The sequence below is a fragment of the Antedon bifida genome, chromosome 2 (assembly GCF_963402885.1).
Source record: "Antedon bifida chromosome 2, ecAntBifi1.1, whole genome shotgun sequence".
NCBI lineage: Eukaryota > Metazoa > Echinodermata > Crinoidea > Comatulida > Antedonidae > Antedon > Antedon bifida.
Window position 1 is genome coordinate 1,948,395 of NC_136227.1, and position 26,339 is coordinate 1,974,733.

General features: G+C 32.2%; 1 protein-coding gene across 2 annotated transcripts; it reads right to left on the reverse strand.

The window, feature by feature from the left end:
- Window positions 1–779: 779 nt before the first annotated feature.
- Window positions 780–26,301, reverse strand: LOC144835721 (huntingtin-interacting protein 1-like). 2 transcript variants are annotated; one of them, XM_078690795.1, is made up of 26 exons: window positions 26,140–26,301; window positions 17,919–17,982; window positions 17,226–17,368; window positions 16,780–16,836; window positions 16,310–16,390; window positions 15,455–15,537; window positions 15,108–15,169; window positions 13,919–14,059; window positions 13,485–13,618; window positions 12,896–13,018; window positions 12,292–12,404; window positions 12,016–12,181; window positions 11,476–11,566; window positions 11,138–11,226; window positions 10,551–10,725; window positions 9,988–10,077; window positions 9,792–9,878; window positions 9,473–9,580; window positions 9,073–9,215; window positions 8,039–8,146; window positions 7,542–7,694; window positions 7,181–7,281; window positions 6,610–6,839; window positions 6,057–6,232; window positions 5,202–5,224; window positions 780–3,602 (listed from the first exon to the last, which is right to left on the reverse strand). In XM_078690795.1, exons 1-25 carry the CDS (start codon window positions 26,212–26,214, stop codon window positions 5,213–5,215), a joined length of 2,805 nt encoding a protein of 934 aa, XP_078546921.1. In that variant the 5' UTR covers window positions 26,215–26,301; the 3' UTR covers window positions 780–3,602; window positions 5,202–5,212. The 2 variants fall into 2 exon arrangements, with proteins under 2 accessions (XP_078546921.1, XP_078546919.1); XM_078690793.1 differs by lacking the exon at window positions 5,202–5,224.
- Between the last annotated feature and the right edge of the window lie 38 nt (window positions 26,302–26,339).

Consider the following 26,339-nt stretch of genomic DNA (forward strand, 5'->3'; position numbering starts at 1 on the left):
ATTTCAATATAGTGTGAATGTCAATAGAGACTTAAAACGATAACAGTTGATGTTGGTTTAATCATAGTGTGCAACGCAAGCGACAGTTCGAATAATCCATCGCCTGTGATTGGTAAAATCACCTATACGTTGCGTTGTGTTGCTAGTGGGAACCAAGCTTAACGCAACGTAACGTGTTGGACCAATGACAAACAAGAGTTCGAATAATCCATCGCGTGTGATTGGTCAAATCACTTACGTTGCATTACGTCCCTTGTGTTGCGTCTCTAGTGAGAACCAAGCATTACATAGGCTTAAATATAAATAATCTACAACCTATATCACTTTGCAGTACTGTACATGAAGAACGAACACGCATGGATTAGAATTCGTTACCGTATTTCCTATCAACACACCAATGGTAAATGCTTTAATGTGTCTAATTATATAGAGGTAACATTTCGTTCCTCTATGATTTAACATTTTTAAAGGACTTAGGTGGTAAGAACCTTCATGCTCTACCTTTCGACTGAAGCCTTGTCCACGTGACAACCGTCTTCTATAATCTTGCACTTTCGTCCAATTTCCATTCTACCGATGCAACGTCATTCATGGTAGGAATTGTCGTCACACCTGGTTATGCAAAAACACCACTCGACTGCTTGCCATAAAATTGAAACCATTTTCGATTTTCTTTTCATTTGGTAGCTTGCACCGAACCAAAAATGAATTCACTCATAGTTTGGCCTTACGATAGAAAGCTGCGTTCTCCATAAAAAATGACAAATGCATTCAACAAATATTTTAAAATCCCATTCATTTATTTCAACGTCATGTCTACATTCACACACAATCCTGATCCGGCGGCCGGGCGAATAGTGATGACACAATTCGGTGTGTACCCTGTACATTTTATGTTTATACCGCCATCGGATCGGATCCGTGTGAAACGTAGCTATATCTCCCGGGGTTTACATATTTATATAGAAAAAGAATACAGTACTATTTTATTTATGCAATGCAAAATGTCAATAAAACTATTTATAATAATATAATTGAGAATAAATATAGTGTAGAATGCCTATGTACTAATCAGACATAAACGTTGTGTTATGTTTAACATTCGGATAGATAGTAATATTTAATAAAATATAATTGTTGTTACTAAAATACAATAGTATTAAGTGTACATTTACTGCAGGACTAAGTTCTTTGACATTTTCAATTAAGTTACATGCTCGTCTGAATATGATAATGTGGGTGGTGATACGCGCATTAATTAACGACGACTTTGTGATGGGCGTGGTCTAAAAATTCTTAATTAAGGCCGATTTACACAGACGAGCGGTAACGGTAATACAAATATAGAATCTATGTTATTCCTTATGACCATTTACACACAACGCAGAGCGGACGGCCGGGCGGTTTCCGCTCAGGATAGATACAGATTCTACGTGGGACAAGCTACGCGGGTTTCCGCTTACCGTTACCGCTCGTCTGTGTAAATTGGCCTTTATGGTCAGATTTGCCAATATACATTTTAGGGGTTTAGTCGTTAAAAACGTTCTGTAATTTAAGTGTTAAAAGTGTACATTATACAAACTTTGTTTAAGATTATATCAAACCAATATTGATCAAACTCATATCAGATAGTTACAATGATTTCCAAGTACAATTTCTATTTGATAAATAATATGACTGTATAACCAAATATAGCATTTTCAAACCGATACCGAAATATATAATATGTTTATTATTATCATAACTACAGGTATCATTTCTGGAGTACATCTAAACTGTGTGCATAGCTGAAACTAATAATTAGGCAAAAAACAAAATAATAATTTCCTATAGTCATCAAATTATGGTTTTTTAAAAACATTCGCCAATTTTTCAAAATATTACGTTTGATACATAAAATATAATAATTAAATCTTAAAGAAAATAATTGTTAAATATTGTTGATTTTTAAAATAAATTGAATATTGTACGATTATATGATTTCAATAATAATAATAAATGAATAGTTTTAAAATGAAAATCATTTAAAATGATATATATTTTTTGGCAGTAAACACAACGATTTTTTATTTAAATATTTTTCCATTATATTAGCATTGTAAGGTAGCAAATTGACCATTATGCTTGGTTAGCACATTCCTCTAACAAAGCACTTTTTAAAATAGTTTTTCAATTATTTTTTTTATAATAATTTACTAGAATAAACATAACAATTGTCCAATTTAGGCTAAAAGTTCAATAGACTTTGTGAAAACAAACTAAAATTGAGGCATATATTATATTATTTATACTAAATTACTTAATTATGATTTGGGAAACTTCTGATTATTGTTTAAAGCAGAAATAATATTTCAAATGTCATATATATTATGATTAAAAATGCATTTCCATTATAAAATGTTTATTTGAGCATAGAAACTAGGCTATTTCAAATATATTTATCTAATTTTTATGATTATTTTGTAGAATTTGGGAGAAAATACTTGAAAATTGAGTAGACCCTCCTTAAAATGTAATAATATTTATAAGTGTATGCAATGATGAAGGGTTAGTGTTATCTAAAAGTTCTGCAATTTCTTTCTGGCTGTTTTACTTTATTGTTTTGATTTAGCTTTTTGCTTATTTTATTTTGTATCTCCATTGAGCCACTGATACCCACACCACATCATTTTTTCAGTAATTTTCCTTTTGATTAATATTAAGTATGTATGGATAGGCCTATACCAACTACAATTTCAATCATTTTTCTGTGCAATTTTTTTTCACTGTTTAGCCTATTTTGTTGAGTTACATATTTTTATTTTATGAAAATGGCTACAATTAGGACCATACCATAAGCGATGGATCTATTTTGCAAAGTTACACACTTCCTGGTTTCCTACTTACTTTCATTATTACAATTAAGCACTTCATTTAAATACATAGTTGTTTTTTTTCAGTACATGATCCTACCTAACTTAATGTTACCCTAAAGTAATATATCAGAATGTATTTACAAAAGTTATAAAAAGATCCTTCACAAAAATTGTAAGATATTTATATATAAGTGAAAGAGTGTTTGACCAGGTCAAACCAATCTACTGCAGTAACTGCAGTAATCACACAATGCTGTTAATGTTGTACTACTTTTACATTTTACTATTTGTGTGCATTTTCTGTTAAAGATGGAGTAAGTGGAAATTAATTATTCAGTTTTGTCTGTTATTTGTTTCTAGCAAATTATATATTTTTCTGAAATTTCTGAATATTATTATTATTATTATTACTACAGTATTTCATTCCTTGTGCAGTGTGCAGATCTGATATACTGTATGGTGAAATATACCAATAAATTTCAGCGACAATGCAAAGGGTAGAATTCAAACCTAAAACACCATTATGAGCACTGTACATAGTAATTAATTACTGCAGTACCACTGCAGGAGGTGTGATACTCAACAACAATTACTGCAGTAGATAAATCTAACCATAGGGATATATATAATATTGGTATATTCTTCTCTGTACATGTCTGTTATCAAAGCGCACTCCCTGATTCATTCTACAGCTCACAGGAATTCTTCTTTCGCTTGTTGCAACATTGATTGAAAGTTTTCTCCATTCTAGAGAAAGAAGAAAATCAACTTTTAAAATTGGATACAATGAATCGAGTAGAGAATAACCTGATGATGGTTTACCAATTACAAGAGAACTAACTCCAAGACCAATTTACACAGACGAGTTACATTATTGGGTTTAATAAGTTGATTCATCAACTCCTCTAAACCTGTTTAATATTGGGCTGGCCCAAAATGTCTTAACACACTTGGGCTGGCTTAAAGGGTTTTAAGTGCAAAACAAAACATTGTTTTTGGGAGTCTCAGACAATGACACACTTTTTTTAAATAGGCCTAAATAGTTATACATATTTATGGTAAAAATATAGTATTGTTAGTAGTAAATAAAAAATGTGAGTAGTTGTGTGAAAAAACAAAACACATGCAAATAATAAGTACAAGCAAAACAATGTGTGATAAAATAAAATCTTAAAAGGAGCAGAAGCATAAAAACTGAGGTGATATGGATGGTTTACATTTTGATTAAATGTAAATTCTGTAAAGCTCTGTCTACACTATCAAACCTTATGTGAGAAAAAAATGTGATGTGCCCATATATGGACATGATGATGTAATATCACTACCAGTCAATATTTGGGCACATCACACTTTATTTGTCAAACTTTGATAGTGTAAACACAGCTTTATGGTCTCTACTGTCACATAAATGAATTGGAAAGTTCTAATGTGAAAGCAGCATGTGAAAGTATAACATGAAATCATAATATTGACAGTAACACATAAATTAATAACTAATAAATTGACATTAAATAAATATAAATTAATGAATGTATTATAAGCAAAAGTGAAGACTATCAAATTGTTTCTTAGACAATAGAAAGTAATATAAATTATGCAAGAAAGAATTGAGTACTTTCAAAAGCGTGAGATAATCTATACACCAAAATGAAAACAAAGCAATAGATAAACTTCAAATAATGTTTTGGTAAAAGGCATTGTTTGTGATTTTCTACAAATAACAGAAATCTCTGATAGTGATGGTGAATGTACTATAATAAAATGACATTACACAACAAACAATACTAAAAGATATATAACAATATTAAAATGTGTAAATGTTTGTAAAGCCTGTCTACACCATCAAACTAGTTTGACAAAAAAAGTGTGATGTGCCCAAATATAGTAGTGATGTGCTCAAATATGGTAGCGATATGACATCATCATGTCCATGTATGGGCACCTAACATTTTTTTGTCACATAAAGTTTGATAGTGTAGACAAATCTTAAGAGCGAAAAAAGTAAAATCAAATTCTTTTCACTCTTAATATGATGTAACAGCACTGTTTCTTTTTCTATAGCCATCTTCCTGGGACTATTCATGAAGAGTGCGCTATATATATACACGTAATGAATGAACTAATATGACGAATACATTACCACACACCAATGAATGATAATTATTAAGCAATAAATACAAGTATGCAATTACGGTGAATATACAGTAAAACTACATCATCAACTACAATCTATCTACTGACATTAAACTGCACTGAAATTGACATTACAATCCATATAATGTATAGTATATAATGTGTAACGCTACTATAGCAAGCTACTATACAACATGAAGCATTTAAACCAACCTTTAATTAATCTAGCTTTTGGTCTATGTAAGAGGAGGAGGGATCAAGCAATGAAAAAAGAAAAAACACTTTATATTAGCAATTACCAACAACTTTTTCTAAAAAGCAACGAGTTCAGTTTGTAAAAAGCGACATTTAAAAGCTTTGGTGGATTGGATACGTTGTTTTTATTTTCCTAAAATAATTGTTTGAATGGTTGTGCTATTTCAGATGGGTTGAATTTGTTTCTAAAGCTCTGTCTACGCTTTCAAACTACAGTAGTTTGACAAAAAGTGTGATGTGCTCAAATATGATAGTGATGTTCCCAAACATGGTAGTGATATGACATCATGTCCATATATGGGCACATCACATTTTTTGTCACATAAAGTTTGATAGTGTAGACAGAGCTTAATAGTATGTTGCAAACAGAGTCAAAATACTGTTTGTGTTGACATTGTTTTAAATGATTCAAGATGATAAAGATGTATTATCATGATAGCTTTTGAAACAGAAAGATCATTTTTCGCAGCTAGAGGGCAGCATAGCAGACAATTGTATAATAAGCCAACATGTCAATTCATGATAACATGAATAAAAAGAAAAATCAAAAAGTATTATATAATATGGTAAATCTGATAACAAAAATGTATTAGAAATATGAGATAACAAAAATAGTGTTTGTAAAACTCCACAAATAATAATTTTTCTTTCTTTAACTGTATTTAAACAGGATTTTGATGGACAAAGATTGAACATATTTCTTGACAATATTTTTTTAAAAATAAAAATGCGATTAATAATTAGTAGAAGGGGATCAGGGATCAAACTATTAAACTATTTTCTAATATTTTCTAGACCTGATCACTTCCTTACCTCCTCTTCTTCCCATCCCTCACTGACTCCAGCTAATTGGTAGTGCCTTCTCCTCAGCTCAGCCAGCTTGACACGTTCCTTGTCCAATAGGCTCTCTAACTCAAGCACTCGCACCTGAGAGTTCATCTCATTTCTCTTAGTTTGAGTGAGACTCATTTTTGTAAAATCTGTCGCATCTAAAAGTTAAAAATAATCATTAAAACAACTATTAAAAACAATAATTTAACACTTTCTTTTTTCTTTCTGTATAATGAACAAGAGGTATGAGTATTTTTCGGTATAAAAATATTTTTACTTTTGTTTTGCTTACATAAAATCTGACTGATAGAACTATAACACCAGTCCTTTCTAAAGCTCTGTCTACACTATCAAACTAGTTTGACAAAAAATGTGTGATGTGCCCAAATATGGTAGTGATATGCTTAAATATGGTAGTGATATGACATAATCATGTCCATATATGGGCACATCACATTGTTTTGTCACATAAAGTTTGATAGTGTAGACAGAGCTTAAGACAACCCTTTACACCCTAAGAAATTGTTCAACGTACCTCCTTCCTCTGTCAGTTGAGCACCAGACTTCGATGATGCTACCACGCTTGCCGTGGCTTGTGCCACGCCCTTGGAAGCCGTAGACAATCCCTTCAAGTTCTCACTCTCTTTGTGTGCTTTAACTCTACTGGCCGCCACAAGCTGCGCCGTAGAGGCCGCTATTTCGTGTGAACACACAACGAGCTCTTCAAACTTTCCTTTACGTTGCATAACCTTATCAGCTGATTCACTATAAATAAAAGCAAATAGTTTATTTAAAGATACAATATTTCTATAATAAATTTGCACATTCAACAGCCTAATTTTTACCATAAAGATTTGTTGTGTGATGGTAACTACTGTTCTACAGTTGCAAAATTTGCTTATCAATTGAGTCCTAATGTTTGGTCGATATTTATTTGGTATTTTAACACTGTTAAAACTTAGTTAAAGTTATTTTATTTTATGTTTTTATCTGTGTTTATTTTTAATTGTTATATTATATATTTGTTCACTCATAAGCCAGTATCGGCTGGTCTTGTTGTAAACAAGAGTGTGATTAAATAAATAATACATTTGTTGTGAACTTACACAAGTTGTGTTGCCCCAAAGCCAACCAACTTGGCAGCTGATATGAGGCCTTCTGTCCAACGATGATGACGCTTATAAAACTCTTTTGTTGAAGCAGTTCCCTGAAAGAAAGAAGACCACCAGAACATAATCATTATGTTTTGCTTGGTAGCACTTACTAGCTTTTATTAGCAGACCTCCATGCACCTCTATCAACAGGCACATTCTTATACCATTCACCCTAAGGCTAATCACCACCATATATTTGTTTATTTTTGTACATAGTTTGTCAATTTTCTTTTAAATAACATAGACAACTATAGAATGTCACAACTTCGCGGATGTTTCTATTTTAATTAGATTCGGTATTTCTTATACATACTCTGTCATTTGAAACAATCTCTCTTTGTAATGATTTTGATTTCTCTATTAGGATTTTGATCGCTTTCATCAGGTCCGTGCAGGAATCAAGTATTCTACTGTTCACCTCCAGTTTAACGCCAGTGTCAGCTTTCCGTGAGTTGTTAAGCATTTCCTAAAAATATAACAAAATACTATTAATAAAATAAAGAGATTTTAAAAACTCACCTTTTCAACAAATATTTTCACCCTTGATAAACCATATTCAAATCAGAGATCCATATATTTTATGACCTGTTATTGCTCTTTTTTTATTTAATTTATTTCATGGATTACTTTTTATGTGCGCTAAAAAATCACAATTTATTATTTATTAATATTGTGAGGGGGGCTGGTATTGTTTCAACACTAAGGCCAAGCCCAAGAGTAAACATGTTTGGGTCTGGGAGATGTCTCCTTAATAAGAGTTCTGTAATAGTCATTCAGTACGACAACCACAGCCAAACAACTTATTCTAACCTCAATTCTTGCAGTAGCCTTATCAATAGCCTCGGTGGTATTTTGCATTTCTTGATCTACAATGTCTCCAAGCTCTGCCTTGATATCTGCTTCCTTGGGTAGCAACTCCTACAAGGACAAAATAATATTATACTAAAATGGTTTTGGGGTCTAAAGGCTTGTATGAAAAATCTTGTTTTGCTAACCGGATTCCTAAAGATAGTCTACCATATTATCAAATTACGTACATGCATTTTAATTTTCATTGTCATGTTGAAATATATTGTTAAATGATTCGCCCTTCTATGTAATCATAATTAGCATTAAGATAATATAAGATTTGTAAAGCGCACATATCTACTAAAGCGCTGTGGACTAGATGTTACATTTTCAATAACATGTTTCTCCCCTAAGGGTCTAGTCATGTCCTGCAGCCACTTGCACCGCTCTCTCTGTCCACGACAGTGGCTGTATGAACTAGTACACCGGGGTAACCCCCTTCTATTTATTTATAATAAATGCGCATTTTGCGGTATCAAATTCACATCTTTAAAAGCACCATGACGCAAAAACAAAAGCTTATACCAATCACCATTATTGATTATTTATTTTTTATTGATACACCAATTTGTCTGCAGAAAAATAAAACTCTATTCCCATAAAGCATTGCCAGCAGTCTAAATTATTTACTTTTTTTGGTAAATTACTATGCTTGTTATGATGTAATTAGTTCATGCTTGTTTTGGTCAAGTCAATGGTAGGTTAGTCTATTCTTAGTATTGTATTGAGATGATTGTATTTCAGAATTAAATACTTGTTCATTATTACCTGTATAATATTCTGAAATTATTATAATTTTAAAACAGAAAATAAAAAAGAGAATACGTTAGATAAAATCATTAACGTCAAGGGAAACTCTGAAATAGAGAGGATAGTTACGGTGCATTTTATCATAAATCATTTTATCCATCTTCATAAAATTTTTTTTTTTTCTCTACAAGATTATTGTATTTGATTTAAACCTTGATTTTTTAATGTTATGCCTGTACACGTACCTGAGCTGCCTGGATGATAGCTTGAAGCTGATCTTCAGCCTTTGACTTGTGTCGTTGCGTGTTATCTACGCTGCTCTCAATCCTCATAACGCCCAGAAAATCCAAACAAGTTTGTCCTCCGCTGCGACATGCATTTGCTAAAGCTGCAGAGAACAAACAAATAAAATGTTGCCATCCATATTTGTAACTATCTATAGCAAAAACGATAAATATAGGCTACATTCAGTGGTGTTATGAGCCCTAAGTGAGCCCTCCAACTCTGTAGGCCTCGGGTGTTTTTAGCTTTTTTCAACATATTTTAATGGGCACTACTCAGGGGCCCCATAAGCTCCGGGGCCCCTGGGTTTAGCCAGTGAGCGCTTATAGCCATTACACCACTGGCTACATTGTCATAGCATACCTTCTCCTAAATCAAGTGGTGCCATGTGAGACGCAGACTTCCCCAGAAGAAGAAATTCTCCAATTGAGTTGGAAAACGTTGAAAGACATCTAACCAAACTCTCCAACTCTGAAAAATCAATTTATTGTTGATACATTTTATTATTTTGCTACAAATAAAACATTATTATAATGAACATTTTGCAGGAAAAATAACATTTTAAGACAGTTAAAATCCTTTGGAAAATCTGTAATAATGTAGTGATTCAAAATACAATGTTATATTTTAATTTAATGTAAGTAAACCAAATAAAGTTCTTTAAAGTCAAGATCGATCTTACCTTCTTTGTTACCATAGTAATGTTTGTAGCTATCCTGTAACGTTGATAAAGATTTCTGAGCAGAATCAGACCGTGTTAAGAAATATTCTATGGAAAATAAAATTATGTTTCAGTATACAATCCTCAGTTAAACGATCATAAAAAAACAAATATTAATTGAAATAAAAAGTGACTCATGTGATGAATCAAGACATACCAGCAGTACAGGTGCTGCCAGCAAATTGTGGGTCGTCCATTTGAGTTAAGACACGAAGAAGATTCTCCTCAGCCTCTTGCATAGCAGCAACTATCAAATTAAAATAATTATTTTAATAAATAATAATAATAATATTAGTTCATTCTGATGTAGCGCATATAAGCAAGCTCTCAATGCGCTGTACATAAATTAAAATAGACGAGAAGTGGCAATAATTTTAATTATGAAAAGCTTGTTTGAAATGGAAAGATTTCAACTTGGTCTTGAAAGAGTTTAGAGTAGTACACTGTCTGATTGAAATTGGTAAGGAATTCCACAGGGTTGGAGCTGCCACAGCAAAAGCTCTTCCAGCATATGTAGATGTCCTAGTCTTAGGAACTACTAGCAGACATTGGCCACCTGATCTAAGAGATCTAGTAGGCTGGTAAATATAAAATTCTATATAAAATGTTTGTATGGTGATGTATTAAACAAATTCTTGCCAGCTGCCGATTAATGTCACATTTGCTGTGTGAATTACTTTATAATTACAATTCTTATTTCAATCAAAACATTCTAGTTACCAAATATTTGTTTTCTTTGTTGTTCTAGTTTCCTTCGTAGTGCCTCTTCTTCAGATGTCCTGTCGTCTACCGCCCTCTGTAATGATTGAACCAACACTTCGGATTCTCGTTTAGCAAACTCTGTTTCTTCCGCGGACTTTGAATACGTTGTCAATTGCTTGTTAACATCAGCATTCTACAGAGTACAGACAAACCAATTAAATTATCTTTGTTATCCTATATTGTATTGAATTTGTAAATTAAAAACACACACATAATGTATGCAGTAAAAGTAAATTTAAATATAATGTATTACAATCAAACTTCTAGTATTAGGGGACACTTCTAAAAATGTATTACAGTCAAACGTTTATTAAGCGAACACCTCCAAGATCCTCCAAAGTGTTCCCTTAATAGAGACATCTGTAAATGTGAAAAACACATTGTGCCTTGAATATGATATATGAATATTCTATGAATATATGGGTGCCTGTTCTACTGTTAAAAAGAAAATCATAATATTGATCCACCTAAATACATTAGTCATGCATTGAAACAACAAATAATAATTTATAAATAGCAATAATAATAAATAAATAAATAAATACCTTTCTTATTAAATTAATGTGTTCTTCTCTTAACTTGCCATAAACCTCTTTCATTTTAACAAATTTATCTTCATACACCCTAGCTTTGTCTAAAAAATGAAAGACAATATTAGAACAAGATAATGTTTCTAGCACAGATACAATATACGATATTCTGATATATTACACCAACCGTAATAGCTCTGTCTACACTATCAAACTTTATGTTGAGTGTGATATGCCCAAATATGGTAGTGATATGACATCATCATGTCATATGGGCATATCATATTGTTTTGTCACATAAAGTTTGATAGTGTAAACATACATTTTCTCTTTCTCTTTGTGTTAATACTTACTCTCACTTTTCACAGCGTGTTCCTTGACCGCATTAATATTGTCAGAGTTTGTCAACACTTCCTCAAGTTGTTGCTTCATAGTTCGATTCTCCTACAAACAAGATAAATCATAAAAAATAATAAAATAGTTTGCTAGATGTATATCAGTACACATTGTGAAAAATATCAATATCATAATACCAGTGTTGTACAGTATCAACTAAAGCACTGTCTACACTATCAAACTTTATGTGACAAAAAAATGTGATGTGCACATATATGGACATAATGATGTCATATCACTACCATATTTGGGAATATCACTACCATATTTGGGAATATCACAGTTAAAGACAATAATTAAAATAGGAGGCTTAAGCTTGGTTCCCACTTGGATGATAGGTGATCCATGTGATTGGTAAAATTACTTATGTCATTACATTGTGTCTAGTGGGAACCAGGCTTTAGCAGGGGTGCTGAGTGGAAATGATAAACATCAGAAGAACAATCATTCTGTTTAAAATATTTTATTTGGATGAAAATATTTAGGATAGAACTTACATCAACCATTTGTCTTCCTATAGATCGATACTCCTCTAGTTGTCTCGTTAAGTCCATCAGCTTTTTCTTCATATCATCCATGATTCTCTGGTCGTCTTTTTTCACTCGCTCAAGTTCAAACTTCAAGCTACTAATCTCTTGCCTCAGTTGGTCAATCAACCAATCCCTAAATAAACAATAAAATAGTTATATTGTTACTTTAAAGGAAAATAAGAAAAAAATAAAATAAGGATACTAGTATTTCTAAACCCATTGTCTAAATACATTGGTCATTACCGGTCATCTCTTGGTGGTGGTGAATTGAACTGACCATTCTGCTGGGCAGCATCTACATCCACTAGCAGATCCTGGAAGCTGGTGTCATCAAAAAATGTTGATTCTCGAGGACTCTGATGGAAAATGGGAAAAAAACATGGACACATATAAAAAGATGCTATATACAGAAAAATAAAATAAAAGCAGAAAATTGAAATCTGTGAACAAAGATATCCAACCTACTGTGTGTAGAACTCTTCCTTGGGGACACCTCTATTAAGGGGACACTTTCTCATAAGACAACAAAAAAAAGGATTAATAAATGTCTTAACACTACCAACCACTATTAAAGGAACACTTTGTAGGATCTCGAAGGTGCCCTCTTTATAGGGGTTCTACTAATTGGCTGCATGTAGTGTTTTGATATCTACAACAAGCTAATTTGGATTTTACAAATGGTGACCGTATGTCACATGGCCTACAGGTACATTACATTAATTGGTAATGAATAAGGTAATGATCTAATTAAATGAAACTTAGCTTCAATCAGCCCTGGGTACTCATTTTGTTTACATATATATTCAAATATTTCTACTAGTATAAATTTATTTATTAATTTGCTTACAGGTGGACTTTCGTGACTTGTTACACTCATTGTTTCCGATTCTACGTCGCCACCTTGTAAGACGACGGCTGGCGTGTAATGATGGCTGTAATCTGTCGTTTTGATGAAGAAGTTTGGAGGACTCTGAAATAAAGAAATTTAAAATGCATCTTAGTCAAATTGTATAGTACCATTACTCCATGATAGTACTAAACATTATTTCTTTGGTAATTAATTGTGGTTTTTTCCCCTTAGTATTGCAATCATGTATACAACTACTGCAGAATTTTCTAAATAAAATTACAATTAAATATTAAGTAAATATTTAGTAAACTCAAATATGTACTTGGCATACTATGTTTCTTAAGCTCTGTCTATACTATCAAACTTTATGTGATGTGACCATGGACATGATGATGTCATATCACTACCATATTTGGGCACATCAAACTTCATGTGTATGTTTTAATTTATAAGCATATCTAGTTGACATGACACAATATATTCTGTATTAATTATAAACTCAATTTGATGAATAACATTGACATGAAAAAACCTACTAAAGGCTACAAAAAAATAAGCTACTTAGCGTGAACAAGAAGGTACTTACATCAGGTAATGTTGGCACTTGGATTAATCTCCTAAAATACATGAGGTTTTTAACTCGTAAGAAACACGACTTGAGGGAGTCAAACTGCTTCTTAAAACGGTCACGGTGCCCGTCTAAAATGTCCGCTGGCAAACCTATCAACACAAAATTCTGTATTAGCATAAGGAGGATTTTGTGCCATTTTAAATAACATCAAATATATTGTAGTCATTTTTAAAATATGTAGGTAATCTATTTTTTAATATGAAAAAAAAAAGTCTAAAGCTGTCTACACTTTAAAAATGTGACAAAAATGATATCATATCACTACCATATTTGGGCACATCACACTTTTTTGTCAAACTAGTTTGATAGTGCAGACAGACTTAAGAATATATAGTTTAATGGTAATACATCAAATATGGTATGGTAAAGATGGTTGTAGACAAACTTACATGCATGTAGCTTGAACATAAGTCGGACACTGTAATCGTAAAGATGGCTGCAGTCTTGGATGATAGGTATGAGAGGTGATAATCGACATTGGCCCGAGTTTGTCATTGATATGCTCTTGGAAAGATCAAATGACCCAAAGACTGCAAATAAAACATAGTTACAGAATGTCATGTACATACATTTTATTATAAGGAAAATACAGTAGAACAGTGGACAAAACAAAGTATCACTTTAATAGAAGGATCCATCTGTATAGGGATTTACTATAGAGTTAAAACATATTCGTTTCAGAGCAAAGCGCCCCCTAAATAGGGAGCGAGATGATCATCAACGACTAAAGTCTGTTCCTTTGACATCTTGAATAAGTCTCCTTTTTAATTCTTTTAAACAATAAAATTGCAGTCTTGTCAGGAAAGCTTTAAACCATTAACTAAATTGCCAATAAGGAAATATTGAGAGAAAAATGTGTTTTTAATTAAAGAAACGTTAGTTGTCAAAAAACAAATTTAAAGACTTCCGATGTAATATGCAAAATGTCTTCCTTATATGATTATTAGTAGTGCCAGTGAATAAATTACTGGGAAAAGACAAATTTAAAACATTCACATGATAAAGCAAGGTGCCTTCATTGATATTAATAATTATGATAAATAATAAATATTTATTTTTAGTTTCATTGACAGTTTTATTCCAAAATGGAATACGAGTAATTTACAAATGGCATTGAGGAAAAAAATTGAAAATCAGTATTGTTTAATATAAACTGATGCGTAGTGGTGATAAGCTACCTAATAAAGCATAAATAAAGCAGAAAGACAGGCACCTGGAAGCAATATGTAAGCATCCATTTGCTTTAACAGGAAGTGATCCTAAGATCTAATGCTTCCGAAATTAAACTCTATGACCTTCCTGTGGTGGAGGGCAGCTTACCAAAAAACCACTGGTGGCCTACAAATACTACAACCATGCTTTATACATTAAAAAGAGGGTCAATTGATTGATATAACCACACATAAGAGCATAGAGATATTATAGTGAACATTTCTAGGCATAGAGGTACCATTTTACCATCCCAAAAAAATTAAGAATTGATTGTAAATGCATAGTTACTTGCTTAGACTACTAAATCAGGGGAAGAATTCAAGCAAAGTATTCTGATATTTTAATTTTATTTCAAATGATACTTACTTGTGTCTTGTGTATTAATAAGACCATCTAGGTAATCAAATATATCAACACACAACTGGAAGCTGAAACAACAAATTAAAACACCTCTTTAGACCAATTATATTCTGCAAACTTTGTAACTTATTTTTAATATTTGTTGTGTGTATGTTACTGTTATTGGAAAGGTGTACAATGTTTTGTGGCACGTTTATTAAGATTGATTTCATAATTGATTTCACTTATGAAATATGACTTCATTCTCAACTATAAAGTGAATTACTGATACTGTATGTTTGGGGCTTTATACTGTGAAAATAGCAGACAATCAAAGTTTGTTTATAATGAAAAGCTTCTCAGAATATACTTACTAATTATTAATTTCATTCTCAGCGAGTTTTTCAAGAGCTTTCTCAACATCCGCAAAAGCCAAGTTTCCCGGAAAAGTTGGATACTGCAAAATACACGATGGTTACAAATTATAATCGTTTTGAATTAATTACGCAATGTCTATAAAACAAAGTTCAACATTAAAAATTAAATATTTTTTGATATTAAAGATTAAAATATTATTTTCCCATAAATAAGTTATAAATACATTATGACTCATGTCTCCTTTCTATGTACGCCCCTCAGGGAGTGCAATTAAAAGATGAAATGCAATTGATGTATATAACAGAGATCAAGAGGACATAAGATAGCTTCCGCTGAGCTTTATCAAAACACAGACTAGATATCATAAACAAAGAGAATCCAGCAACATATGTGGGCCTAAAGTCGTTTGTAAAGTCTCAATGCAATGTCTCGTTGATGGGCGTCAGCGGTACTTTGGATGTGAGTGGGATCAACATAAGAATGAATCCAATAATAATTGTTTGATAAAAAATATCTTTATTTCTAAATAGTTTGGGGGAAAATGGCAAAATCAGCACTGTGGTCATGTTACAAGAGTTGTCAAAAGATGAAGTGTCTGAATTAAATAAAATAAAATATAGATTATTTGAACTTTTGCCATTTTTCCCCTGACTCTCAAAGCATTACGGTATCTACATATTCAAATAGTGCATGTAATCATGATTTCAGAAAAAAACAGAAAAAAATCTATATTTACCATATTTAAAAAAAAAAATCATTTGTACCATGTGACAAAAAAAAAGGAATGGAAAGGACAATATAATCAAATTAATTATAAACTAATTCCTTATGTATTTGTATCATATCCTTACCTTTTTATGAAATTCCAACTTGGTGACCAGAAGGGAACAATATGCATTGATTAACTTACTATATCCTTCTTGCATATGTCCCTAAACAAAAAAACAAAATAATTGACACTGAAAAATGTTGTTGGTTAATACGGCAGTCTTCCAAATTTGCGTTTGAAAGAAAGGATTGTGTCCAACTTAGTTACCTGGAGATCTACTCAAGGAAAGAGGAAGGTTGGAAGACCTATGATGACATCATCAAGACACAGGCTAAACAACCAGAGATCGACAGACCAATATGTCAAATAGCAACCATTGGCACTCAAGTGAGTGGCTTTAAAGCTCTGTCTACACTATCAAACTAGTTTGACAAAAAAAAGTGATATACCCAAATATGGTAGTGATATGACATCATTTGTCACATAAAGTTTGATAGTGTAGACAGAGTTGAATACATTGTGTACTTATGCACAGCGTTTGGTTCAACTTACCCACATACTGCCCAGGTCTGATATGTGCTCAGAATGTTTCTGAGAATCTTTTACAACCTACAAAAGAAATATTAAATGTTTCAACATCTAAAAAATAATGGTACAATATGTACAGCAGTATGATCAGGGTCACCCACATGAGGGTACATTACAACTCACAGCGATACAATTTGAGATGGGTTTTCAATGAAAATTTCTACTTTTTTTTATATCTTGCTCTTAGAGGAAAAAGGCTATTGTCGGTTTATCCAGGTAAGCTAGGCACGAAGTAGACCAAGGTCTTGGAGTGGTATTATAAATGTTTATTACTTTTTATTCTCTCAGGGGGGAAAAGGTCTATGTTGGTTTATGCAGGTATTAGCCAGACACAAAACCGTGAGGTAAATGATACATGAGTTAGATAGCAACAGAAGGTCGCCCTCAACTGAAGGTCGCCCTCAACTTACGTGCTCATGTCCTTCCCTCATTAATTTGTGCAATGTATGACAGAACTTCCAGCAAACGATTGGGTTGCCTTGTTTCGGTAATCGGGTGACAACTGTCCAAAACGTTGAAGCTCCCTTCTCTTGAAACGAACCAATGATGACATCTATACAGGGTTAAGATGATAACTTAACAGTGATGGTATGGACAGACTTATCATTGCCTAAAGTGCAGACCTATTGATTTTTTATCTGTTCATCTGTTGGTCTAAAGATCTGTCTACACTATCAAACTTTATGTGACAAAAAAATATGATGTGTCCATATATGGACATGATGATGTCATATCACTATTAAATTTAAACCATATTTGGGTACATCACACTTCTTTTTGTCAAACTAGTTTGATAGTGTAGACAGAGGTTTAAAGAATGAGAATAGGTGGGAAGCCCACAACAACTAAATTGATGTTGAGTACAGTTTGGACAGAGAGTGTTGATTGATGACACTTGTGTTTGAGATGGAGTGGAGAAAGTCACTGTTAAATTTGAGATAGGGAGAAATAGACTGGCACTAGAGGGGTTCTGTTTTAGCTCTACAAGATGTATTTAGAGTAAACAATATTAAAGTTCATTTTAAAAGACAATGCACAGATTTAAATACAGTAGCAACAACCGATATCGAAAGAAATAACTGAAGTGGATTGTGAAAGGATACTCCTAACATGTTTCTCTTTGACTGGTACTTCCTGACTGTTGATAGCCTTAGTAATACTGGTAGTCTGAAAAAAACAGAAACAATTATTATCATAATAATGTAATTTAAGCAATTTATTTATTTCTATACTGTTACAGACATACAAAATATGTACTGTAGGGTACAGCTGTACAGTATGGCTTATCCAATTTCTCCTCGCAAAAGTTTGAATGGAGGTCATCACATTGTCCAGTGATATTGACCTTGTTAGATTATAGTTTGGAATAATAGGTCATTAAGAGAATGTACAGATGGACAATATACTGTACCATAAATTCATAAACTAAATAAAGTCCAAGCCTCAATGTTATCAATGAATTTTCAGCTATCAATTCAGTACATATTTGTTAATGTAAATGTCCAGTATACTGCATAAAAGGAAAGTGCTACAGTACATATTGTAGGAATGATACACAATCATGATACAATACTGCATCTTATAAATTCCCCCAAAAAATGGAAAACAAAAAAGAATTTGGGGGTTAAAAATCAAACAAAAAAGTAAAAAAAAATAATAATCTGATTTTTCAACCTATCGTTTTACAGTCATAAGGCTTTCATTGAATTTATCGCCTTAAAAACTCTGAAGTTTACACACAGCAGGGCGTCGACACCAGCGGTTTGTTTGGTGTGTGCCCTGGTGTTTGTAACACTGGAGTTTTGCAAGGCTACAGGTAAGTACAGTAAAAGGGGTATAGGACAAAGAGAACAGTTTGTAATACCAATTTTGTTAATAAATTTTATAAAAAATAATTATTTAAAGAGGAACTTTTCACTAATTTGATTGAATGTGATTTCAATATGTCTTGATTTCTTTGTTAAACCAAACACAAACTACTCTACAACTAGCACATAAAATATACAGGCATGCTTTATATATTCAATAACCAACCTAATTTACATAATTTATTCAGTGTATAGAAATTCAAAATTTTAAAGAGAGTGTACAATAAACAGACAGTCTGTGTAAAGCATCATTAATCTTTAATCTATTCATTTTTTTTTCATAATCATACTCACTATTATTTCTTTGTTCAAATCTTAGATACCTTTATCATACAGTACATACACTGTATACTCAGTGTAATTTTGTAATTTCATAGATTTAAACTTTTAAAGTTTGGTCGCACCATAAAATTGTTACAAATGTTCTGTCTACTTTGAACAAACAGACAAACTAAAAAAAAGCCAAGACTATGTAAACTTTCTTAAAACCTTCTAAGCATTAATAACTTCTCCAAAAAACTCAGTTTTTTAAAAGAGTAAGAATCTATACAGTACCTCCATGGTCCAATATACAAATTACTTCTATATTCTAAAGCTCTGTCTATATCTATCACACTAGTTTAAAAAAAAATGTGATGTACCTAAATATGGTAGTGATATGCCTAAAATGGTAGTTATATGACATCATCGTGTCCATATATGATTTGATAGTGTAGACGGAGCTTTACGAAAGTTTACTGTAATTTCTGTTATTAAGTCATTTACTGTATTTAAGTAACTGTAAATAAACAAACTGACATTGAAACATTTAAAAAAGTAGATGATCTAGTGTAATTTTAGTCAATTTATTGGACAATTACAGTCATCTACCTACAGTAGCATTAACAAAGAATCACAACATCTGCAAAATACGGTTAAGAATCAAAGTCATTCACCAGCCTATGTTGATTCAAACAACCAAGAGGCAATGTATCGGACAAATCCTATCAAGGATAGGAAATATGTATCCATTCAGACTTATTTTATACCTCCATGTTCAGAAAAATAATAAACTTTTTAAAATAAACTATTTTAAAATTCCATTTTTCTAAATTCTTAATTGTTGTAAGAATTGACAAAAAGAGATTTGATTTAAATTTTAGTCCTTGTTAAGTAATAAAATGAAATACAGACTTTAGTCAATCAAACTTGATGATTAAAAATAGATGAAATTGTAGATGGTACAGTAATCATTAAAATTTGTATCAGATCATTCATGTAAAATGAGTATTTGACCTCAGAGGTCAATAACAACAGTATGCAGGTTTATTGTGAAGCTAGATATAGCATCTATACTTTTAGACTTCTCTACTGAAATCACACAAAATACAAAGCTAAAGAAAGTACTACTGTGTAAAATACCAACACATTAATGTCATGTACTACCAGAGCCATGTCATCTGAACAAACAGTTATCATAATTCTAAATCAATTCTACACACCTGTTTTTTTGTGAACACTCTCAAATCCTTAATAGATTGAACCATTAAATGGATAGATGGCCCACCGTGCTGCGGGAACATGTCTGCAAAGTCTAGCCTATGGTACGGCATGTTATACTCTAGCCTTCTCTTAATGATACAATGTATCCAAGATAACCGATCCTAAATATGTCTTGCTAAAATTTATTCCAAGTACACAACAAATTATTTTTTCAACTCGGCATAAGGTATCACCGTCGTCCTTTATACACGGTTAAAAACCAACAACTGAACGAAATTAGAATTAGAAATCATTTATAGCATTACTTCATTTGACTCCGCAACATGAGATCTACCACGCCTCAGGGTGCTAACTGTACTAGTAAGAATATCCACCACGAATCTATAATGTCTAGCAAGAATGTATACCTCATCAGTTTGCGGAACGACCTTAAAGGTCACGTACACATATGGATTGCAGGTTTGATAACATACAAATTTTGGATATTTTTAGTGGAATTGTTTATAAATGTTGAAGAATGCATGATAGCATTTGATAAACACAAAATGTTCTGAAAATAACAAGAATCATACTATACCTCCAAACTACAGAATATTCTATTCAAATTGATGCATGGATAAATTCCAATATGTATTCCCAGATGTGTATGGGACTGTATCTTCAATTATTTTATGAATTTATAGAATATTTGCTATTAAATATTATTTGGCACCAGGGATTATAACAAATAAGAAATTGCTTTATTCATGATGATCTACTGTGCTGCTACTATACTGTATATATATATATATAGTTATTATCTGATTGTGGCATGGCCTTCAAACTATACAAATGTATTTTTTGAGGAAGAAAAGAGGAAAATAGAGAAAAGTTCCTAAAGCTCTGTCTACACTATCAAACTTACTTTATGTGACAAAAACATGTGATGTGCCCATACAGTATATGGACATGATGTTGTCATATCACTACTATATTTAAGCATATCACTACCATATTTGGGCACATCACAGTTTTTTTGTCAAACTAGTTTGATAGTGTAGACAGAGCTTAAGGTTACAATTTTAACCTGTACTGTACAATGTACACTACTGTACAGTATATTCTTATTTCACACGGTAATAATACATGTACAGTACAGTATGCTAACTACTGTACAGTAAGTAATGTTCTAAATTGTTTTCCCCTGAATGTCCTATCACAGCGACTAATTTAACTATCTTTCGCACTCTTTTCTACTATATATTACTTTACATAAAACAATCCCTAATATGGTAATTTTTAATGAAATGAATATTTCCTGATAGGAAATCCGACATACATTGTGTGTACATTAGCATTCATCCGTAAAAATTAACAACAGAAAGATTTCCTACTTGAATACAATCCGCTCTTGTAAATCTTTGTAAATTGATCAAATAATAATAATCTATTTGACAACACAATATACAATTTGTAATTAAATATGTTGATATACCGTATATTTCGGTGTATAAGTCGCACTTTTGACACGCAAATTTGACCTCTAAATTAAGGGTGCGTCTTATACACCGAACATAAATGCCTCACCACACAGATTGTACATAATCGTCACCTTGTTGGCGCGGCTAGCCTAGGTCTGAGTAGGCTAGGCTAGCTACAGTGTACTAACGTAACGGCAACCTGCTTCTGCCTAGTTTTCAAGGCAGGATTTTTAGCGTGATGTTATACTAAATATGATGAAAAGATTTGTTCATTATAGAGCTGTTTTTGGCGCTCCGATAAAATTTCATTTGTAAACGTTTACGATATTGGAATGTATTTATTTATAGTTATACGCACGATCGCCGTACCCCTAGCCTAGCACAAGCCCTTCTTGGCGGCCACATGGTTTATGGTATTCGACTAGTATATTCTCCAGTTGATTATAGCATGGACCTAGCGTATACACTTCTCGGATACATAGGACTAATCGAATACTATTGTCCGTGAAAACGTGCGCCCTCTCGAAATGATCGAGCGAGGCTAGCCCACACACGTGCGTGTTACACACACGGTCATGCACTCGATGTTGCGGGTGCGAAACTCATGAATAACAAGTTAGAAAGAACTTGTTGAGGCTGGGCGCGACCGAGCCTAGGTAAGAAAAAACCTAAATAAAGACTCCGTTGTAGATATAACAAAATATATTATTACAATAATATTGATTACAATTTAAAAAAACATTGTTTTGATGAAATATAAAGTGCGTCTTATACATCGACGATATAAAAAATACCAATATTTTACTCTCAGTTAGGGGGTGCGTCTTATACACAGATGCGACTTATACACCGAAATATACGGTACTGTGTGTAGGTACTGAATGTAGGTAATTCACAGTTTGGTACTACAGTGTACATGTGACATTACACTTTAGTTTTACAACTGATAGTTTAACTAAAAATGTTTAGTACTGATAATTAATAGGAAATCATAATACCATGGAGCTACTAATTTTATAGCTCCATGATAATACAGTACAGTTACATACTGTACATGGGAATAGGGATGGTTACTGTACTGTAGGTGTCACAAAGTTTAAGAAGAGTTGGGGAAAAAGTAAACAGAGGTACAGTACTGTAGGTGTGAGTGTTGAAAATAGGCTGGGTGGAAGTACTACAGTACATTGGGGAAAAGGGACTTTTTTGACGGTGGGGACTCCACCTAATTCTACCAAGCAAAAGGGGTAAAAGTTTGAAGGTGGGATATTCTACCTAATTCTACTACCAAGCACAACAATTGAATTATCCTTTCTTGTGCATTTAGACTGATGTTGTGATGTCATCTGTTTGAACCCAGCATGTTAACATCACACACAACTGATTGTTATTCTTTAATTTTGTGAATGACGTGATCTGTGACGATTATGATTAATCGTCTAAAAACGTGTTTGAGGAGCTTTTCTTGGCACCGTGCTCATTGAAGCATTTCAAATTGGAAGCAAGCCAAGTAACACTTATCCTGACAAATTCTATAAATAGATATTACATCATCGTCAGCCATGAAGTAAGCCATTGAAAACTTCACTTTTGCATATGAAAATGTTAAAGTATTAATAGACTTTATCTTGTATCATCTTGAGGTTTCTTATCAATTTGACTTTGACAAAAAAAGAAAAGATTGCTTGTTACTGTAAACAGTAAATTGTTGATTATATAGTAAAGCTCTGTCTACACTATTAATCTTTGATGTGACAAAAAAAATGTGATGTGCCCATATGGAAATGATGTCATATCACTACTATATTTGGGCATATCACTACCATATTTGGGCACATCACACTTTTTTTGTCAAACTAGTTTGATAGTGTATACAGAGTTAAACTTCAATTTTGAATTTTATTTAAAGATTCCAATAAATTTTTAAATATTTTATTTTCTAATCTCAGTAAAAATATTTTAAATATAGTTTTTTTATAATGTACCATGAATAAACTAAAAATATTTTCATAAACTGTATTGAGGATAAATAATAAATAAAGTGAAATCTGAATATAAAAAAAATTATAATTTTAAAGATGACAAAATTTAATATATTAATAGTGTGCCTGTTTGTATAGAAAAGTCAGATGATTACATGCATACTGTTTATCATTGACTAATTTCAGGATATGCCAAGGCCCACTGTGAGGGGAACAGACCACAAAATTACAAGTCAATGTCAAATATACAGAACAGGATCTATTAATTATAACAATACAACATTTTATGACAGAAAACGAAAATACTTTGAAAACCAAAGTGATTCAGGATTAAACTAGAATGTGTCATCACACTTTGTGATTTAGGTCATAGTAGCAAAGTATTCCATTTTAGTTGTTTCCACTCACACACCTACATTCACAATAAAGGTTTATCATCGGATTACAATTCAAGTACAATCAATAATTCTATGTACTCGCACTGTTAGTTTGTAATTAGTAAATGTCACATTTAAAAACCTAAGTAAATTTCCTACTGTACTACTACTGTACTACTGTAGTATCATCCACTGAAATACAGTAAAATGCATTAAATTTCGCACAGAGACATTTGTTTGGATGCAGGGGAATGTAACCTATAGTACATTATGTGCTTACGATTAAATTGAACGCTCCAGGATACTTTATTTAAGCAAAACCTAGATTGACCTAAATTTAGATGACCTCGCAAATTATTTCAAATTAGTTGGGCCAGAGTGGACCATGAAAATGGCTTTTAGTGTAATTAAGCAAATTAATTGTTGGAACCTCCGTTTGGAACACATGTCAACATTTTGGATAATACTACTAAATACCCAAACAATTAATTTGGAAGATCCTGGAATAGCCTAGGACCCCAAAGTTAAGTACAATGTAGTAGACTGGCATTTCAACCATACATTTTCAATTCATAAACGTTCTGCTTTTCATTAGTAAATTTCAAAGTGTGTAACAACCTTTTTTTTTAAATTTTAATCAACGGTTTAACGGTTTATAATGTACATAGTACACCATCATTCAATACTGTAGTTTAAATGATCTGCTATACTGTAGGTCATCAGATTATTTGCAATCTGGGCCATAAAAGCTAAATTAATGTCAATACACTATTTCCTACAGCACTTAGCATAAGTGAGTGCTAGATTATCAAATATGTTGCATATTATTATTAACATAAATTATTTAAAATACTGACAAATAATCACATTGGTAGAAAATATAAACAATGGGGAAAGGACCACCTCTTCTAATAAAGGTTAGCATGAATAAAAAATGATATTTATATTTATCGAAACTGATATTAATACTCATCCTTTAAGAGTTTCATAAAGTAATCAAAGAACAACAATACAGTACACTATATTAGTCTGTTAGGCATAAAAAGTATGACAATAATTAAAGGTAAATAAACATCTAGTTTCTGTTTCTGTCCATACAGTAATTTTGAGTCAAAATGAAATGCAAAATAAACAATAAAAATAAAACCATATTGACACATGGACAGACTGTCCCTGTGTATTCCCCCCCCCCCCCCCCACCCTGGATATCTACCACTTCCAAATTTGGAGTAAAATTGAAAGTGATGAACTACATTGTGATCCTCGGGTATAACCCCACTCTGAGATACAAGTGTAACCCTGTAATTAAAAATATCAAAATATATCTTGGAATTTCCTAAAACATGCTCTCAACTGTTTCACATTCAACCACAAGAAATTAATCCAACTACCTGATCACTTCCTTCCTTTTAAAATATGAAACACAAAAGTCATGGTACAGTATTTGTACTTAACTAAAACTGTATTATATTAGTATTAACATTTATGATGCTGTACACTGTGTTGACTTAAACTTAGTCTATACAGTATCATAAATTATTATTTTCTTTACATTATATAGATTGATATAAATTCATAATTAGAAGTTATTTTGCTATCTCAGTATATAAACAAACGTGATACACAAATTAATAATTAATGTACTGATTTCAAAGTATATTTTGATTGTTATAGTATCGATAAAGTTACAGTTAATTAACATTTTTCCTTTTTTAAATAAAAAAATTACATTTTCTGTTGAGTTTCCAATCAATGCCAAATGTCAATGGTGACAGAACTTATCTATAAATACCTACTATGATATTATTCCTATCTATGCCCTACTTATGATGTTGAGAGAATAGATATAGAGATTTTTATCATAACATTTTAGTATTTTTCTTCTTTATACATAGGCCTACATAGATTAGGATACAGTTATAAGATATCCAAGAGATGTTTTTAAAAATAATCCGTGCCGTGGTGGTAACATTTAGATAGCTAGGCTAGTTTGCGGTGGTACATTACTGGACGGTTGCAATGATGCTGTGAGAGTAGGCCATATAATATAACTGGCCCAGCCTACCATCTAGCACAGTAAATACTGATGAACTAGCTTTACTATATTGCTGGTGGGGCACAGGCGGTACGAAAGATATAGAAAACTTTCTTTGTTTACCTGCTGTTTGACATAATTCTGTCGTTCAGTTTCAAGTGTATCACTTCTTCTTAGTTTTCGGGCAACGGACGCCATTGTGTAAACTTTGATTAAGTATTTTATTCCACTAAATTTAGTTAAATACTTCCATACATTAGCAAACAAAATTTCCACACACTTCCATCACCGCCGCCTCACAAAGTTTGACAATAGATGGCGCT